Source organism: Echinops telfairi, unplaced genomic scaffold, assembly GCF_000313985.2.
Source record: "Echinops telfairi isolate 266 unplaced genomic scaffold, ASM31398v2 ScPeMD7_7457;HRSCAF=8495, whole genome shotgun sequence".
Lineage (NCBI taxonomy): Eukaryota > Metazoa > Chordata > Mammalia > Afrosoricida > Tenrecidae > Echinops > Echinops telfairi.
This window is the reverse complement of record NW_022111357.1, coordinates 41762993-41765391: the sequence shown is the minus strand read 5'-3', so window position 1 is coordinate 41765391 and position 2399 is coordinate 41762993. Positions and strand designations below refer to the sequence as shown.

Sequence of the window (2399 nt, the reverse complement as noted above, 5' to 3'; positions counted from 1 at the left end):
AGGATAGCTCATGTTCAATGTGCAGCCCCGAGTTCAGAACCCCCTTATCCTAAGAACATGCCAGAAAGAGAATCACACCAGAGTGGGAAGAGATCTCTCGCTATGCAGACATCTTCCTGGAAAGACCTGTGTAGACCCCACAAGCAAGTCCCTGCCCAGCCTCCTGCACGGTGCTGAGGGAACGCTGGTCTGCCCCATCACCTGCTCGGGGAGGAGCTGCCCAGTGCAGCCTGCCTTCCTCAGCCTGAACAGGTACCCTGGGAAGGAGGGAGTGCTACTGCGCCAGAGAGACTGACAATTTGGGTGACTGGTTAAACAGGGCACAAAAGCATCAAGCATACAAATGGCGGGCAGGGCAGACCATGTCACCATGGGAGCGATCCCTGAAGGCGATGGAACAGCGTCCACGGAGTGGGAGAGCCGGCCCTCAGTGAGCTCAGCTGCTGAGAGCCAGCCAGGCCTCCAGTGCCGCCCTCTGTGAGAGCTCAGAAGCAGAGGGCCAGCCCTTTCTTTCTGCCAGGGTGCCTCTGGATGGGCTCAACCTGCCACCCTCTTGGTAAGCAGCTGAGCATGTTCGCTGTCTGGATCACCCAGCGCCTCCCTGTCACTTTTGTATACAGAAGTCATGTCAACAGGAAAAAGACAGTCAGCCCAACTTCAAAACAACCGACACAGTAAAAGACGAGCACAGGTGCTTCACAAAACGGACAGGTGCTCAACCTCACGAGTCATCAGGGAGAGGCCAAAGGGGAAGCCAAGGAGGTCCTGAGCACCACCCAGTGCGGCCCAAGTGCAGCATGTGCGGAAGGCTGGCAGTGCTGGTCTGGTGGGGCAGGGAGCCGCTCTTACATACTGCTGCTGGGCCGAGCGGTGCCCATTTTGGAAGACAAACTGGGGTACTTGCACACCCAGCAGTTCCGCTCCTGGTCTGTGCATCCACGTGTGCTCCTGAAGACAGCCTCACCCTGAAGCCCCCAGCAGGCAGCTGAGTAAGTGAATACTGTCCAGTGAGGAAACCAAGCACAGCCCGAGCAGGACGCATTCGAGAATGCACAGAGAGGCATCTCAGAGAAAGGTGTGGCAGACTATTGAAAGGGCACGGTCCTTTCACTGGGAACACGTGGGTGCAGCTGTCCTGGGCCACACGTGCCAGAGCCATGCGTGAGAGCTGACTCCAGGGGAAGTGGTGGGGTGTTTCCCTTGGGGGGTGGTCCGCTGGCTTCTTGACTGGGGTGGCAGGTACACAAGTGTGTCTGAAGGATAATCCCTCGAGCTCGAACACTTATGATTTGTAAACACTCACATTTCAACCGGTATAAATGTGAGAAGCGGAGACGCCATCCCGAGGGGTGCCTGACTCTACCCACGGGATTGGCATTAGCTCCATACGAAAGCACAGCAGGACGCCAAAGCCGGCGGCCACCTCTGACTCAAGGTGTTGGGGGAGAACCTTACCAGGCCAAGGGCGTCCAGAACGAACGCACGGATCTGCGTTGGAGGAAGTAGGGATGGTGAGACTTGGTCTCACACACTGAGCAGTCGGAGGAGGGGCTCCAGGCTTGGTGAAGCAGAGGGGCAGAGGCAGCCCCTCAACAAGGCGGCTTGCTAGAGCAGCTCAACAATGGGCTCAGACACAGAAGGGGTTGGGAGGAGACCCCCTAACAACCACAAACCCACTTCCACAAAGGGGCTTTCGAAAAGTAGCACCCAAAGCACAACGGCGACGGGCCTGTGCCTGCGGTTGGTGCCCAGAGGATTCCCGCTGACGACTCTTCCAAAGTGGCCAGGCTGCTGGTTGGGTTTCTCAGGAGCGCTGGGTGAGGCCCACATGACTGACCTGCTTGCAGTGGTCACATCTGGTCAGCATGAGACAGTGTTTCCAGTAATGCAGGTCCAGGCCTTCCTCTGTGAAGGCCTCATTCCTCTCCCCACAGAAAATACATAAGCTGAAATGGAACAGAACAGGGATGCGTGAAAACCCAGCCCGGGGCAGCAGCATCGGCCCGCTCCTAAATGCTCCAGCGCCCTGCGTCCCCTGCTCCAGTCCTGGGTCTGTCCTCATGGGCGGGGCCACCTGCTTAAGGGTCCAGAAAAGACTGGCCACCAAGGAAGTGTGTTGCATGAGTCAGCTCCCGGTCCCTTCACGCTCGACCTCTGACCTCGTCATCAGGCCGACAGGAAATGTGTCACAGAGACACTTCTCGTGGGCTCCCTGGCCATGTGTTCTGGCCACTGCTGAGGGAGGTTCCTGTGCACTTGTGACAGAAACGCCTCTAATTCCTACTGGGGTGAAGAGCCAAAGAGCCCCTGGCCTGGACTGGCCCTGCTGGCAACTTTCCTGTATCCTGGAGAAGGCGAGCTCACTGGCCTCACACTAAGGAGTGAGTGCCCCCCGGGGG

The 2399-nt window shown here is 57.9% G+C and overlaps 1 protein-coding gene across 1 annotated transcript in view; it reads right to left on the bottom strand.

Moving 5' to 3' along the window:
• Positions 1–2399, bottom strand: part of CEP104 (centrosomal protein 104) — a 39919-nt gene that overhangs the window by 4799 nt on the left and 32721 nt on the right. Inside the window, exons 16-17 of the mRNA XM_045299218.1 lie at positions 2285–2345; positions 1829–2057 (exon numbers count right to left, since the gene is read on the bottom strand). Of these exons, the coding sequence (XP_045155153.1) occupies positions 1829–2057; positions 2285–2345 (290 nt within the window). The remainder of the gene's footprint in view (positions 1–1828; positions 2058–2284; positions 2346–2399) is intronic.